This window comes from Nannobrachium achirus, assembly GCF_963921795.1.
Source record: "Nannobrachium achirus genome assembly, chromosome: 2".
Classification (NCBI taxonomy): domain Eukaryota; kingdom Metazoa; phylum Chordata; class Actinopteri; order Myctophiformes; family Myctophidae; genus Nannobrachium; species Nannobrachium achirus.
The window spans coordinates 55,609,950-55,611,925 of record NC_137811.1 but is presented as its reverse complement, the minus strand read 5'-3'; the positions used below and the strand labels follow the sequence as shown (position 1 = coordinate 55,611,925).

Below are 1,976 nucleotides of genomic sequence, written 5' to 3'. Positions count from 1 at the left end.
AGTCAAGTCAGTGGTCTTGAACATAGCTGACAGCTGTTCTACATGGCCGCCCTCTGAGTAGTCTTTGGCGGTTCAGTTTTGGCCCTATTTGGCCTTGTTTTCCCAATTTCCAATAGGATCTTTTTGCAAAAATTGATTTGTTTGCTGTTTTGGCTTCTATAGGGACCAAACTATCAGTAAAATGATGGGGGTAAAATTTTCAGACTCCTCCCTAATTTCCCTCAGGAAATTAGGGATTTGCAAAACAATCCTATGGGAGATTGGGAAAACAAAGCCGAATAGGGCCAAAACTGAAGTGACCCGCCCCCAGGAAATAAGGGAGGGGTCGGAAAATTCGACCCCCGTCATTTTCTGATAGTTTGGACCCTATAGAACCAAAATCTGCAGAAAAATAAATGTTGGCACAAAAATTCTACGGGAGCTGTATTTTGGACATAGCATACCACACTATTATAGTTCCTTGGCCATATTTGTCACTAATAGGTCACTGAACACTCTCCGTCTCTCTCTCACCATCACACGTCGCGCACCATTTTCGCGTAGACCAGTCTGTAGGCGCTTAGGACCTCTTCTGCGGAAGGCCTCATCGCAGGGTCTGTCATCTTACACTGTGTGTGGATGTGGGACAAATGGAACAGGACCAAGTCGGCTCCAGGCACGTCCGACATTAAGTACTCTGTAACCTGCGGGATCTTCCAGATGTCTGTCTTCTGGTCGTATGGTGGCATCAGCTCGTCGTTGAACGCCAGGCCCTGGTCGCCAAATGGCCACCGCTGTTCTGGAGCGACAAAGTCGCCGGACAGCTCAATGTCGGCACATTTCACCAGGAGGCCTCTCGACCGGTCCACTTCCGGCAGCCAGTCCAGATCATTGACCACAACATCAAAGTCGTTTGTAACCAGGAATTGGGTGAGGGTGGATCCAAGGTTAAATGTATCGCACATGACCCGGTGGTTATCGTGCAGCCAGCTGATGACATTCACGTAGCTCGTGGCCATCCGCAGGCGTAACTCCCAGGTGTTGTGGTGTCTCTGCCCTGCCAGCACACTGTCCAGATGATATAACTGGCCGTGTGGATGGAATTCCGTGACCACGGTTAGCTCCTCTGGGCACAATCCAATGAGCTGCGTTACCTGTGGAGCTTGAAGGACCTCGAGCATGCTGATTCCATGGAGGACTTTCTGCTGGTGCTCCGTAGCGTAAGATCTCGCCAAAACAACCGTCTGATTCCCCAACTCCGACAAAAACACCTCCTTCATGCGCCCCTTGTCTAAGAGGTTCAATGGGTGCACCTCTGTCCTTATGGGTTGACAATCGAGCCAAGCAGAGCAAGAATCCATGGCGCCGAGTTTGAACTGCCCGGTCGGACACCTGCTGGTGTTGGCGTAATCTCCAGGCAGGGGTGACGCCGTCTCCGGGGCCGGGTAGACGCAAATAACACCAAAAACGCTAAGCGCCATAAGGCACACAAACACGATGGTGGAGGTCGCTTGAACTGGAACCAGTTTCAGTTTCTTCATTATCTTACCAGTAAGACTCCCTAATCGGGAGATAAGCGACCGTAGGTCGCTTATCTCCACAAATAGGGCAAAAATGTGTTTTTCCAAAATCTTCCTGATCCATGTTGATGACATGAGTGTAGACATGCTGTGTAGTGATTTTCGTGATTTTAGGGCAAAATCTGTAGGAGCAGTGTCCAAAAATGTGTTTTTAAAAATCGGCCTGAAGGTGGCGCTATATGGGACAGATTCATGGTGATGGGATGAGTGTAGACATACTGTGTAGCGATTTGCGTGATTTTAGGGCAAAAACTGTAGGAGCAGTGTCCAAAAATGTGTTTTAAAAATCGGCCTCATGGTGGCGCTAGAAGAGGGCCATGTGAGAAATGAGGGGTGGGGTGTCCGCGTTGCCTTGGCGGACGAATAGGTACCGGCCCCGGCTCTCCCGGACCCTCCTAGCCCGAGTTACGGCATTTT

The 1,976-nt window shown here is 49.9% G+C and overlaps 1 protein-coding gene across 1 annotated transcript; it reads right to left on the bottom strand.

The window, feature by feature from the left end:
* Positions 1-515: 515 nt before the first annotated feature.
* Positions 516-1,520, bottom strand: LOC308299018 (protein O-mannose kinase-like; the record flags this gene model as incomplete). The annotated part of the gene is made up of 1 exon (XM_080742739.1): positions 516-1,520. One exon carries the CDS (start codon positions 1,518-1,520, stop codon positions 516-518), a length of 1,005 nt encoding a protein of 334 aa, XP_080598865.1.
* Positions 1,521-1,976: the final 456 nt, after the last annotated feature.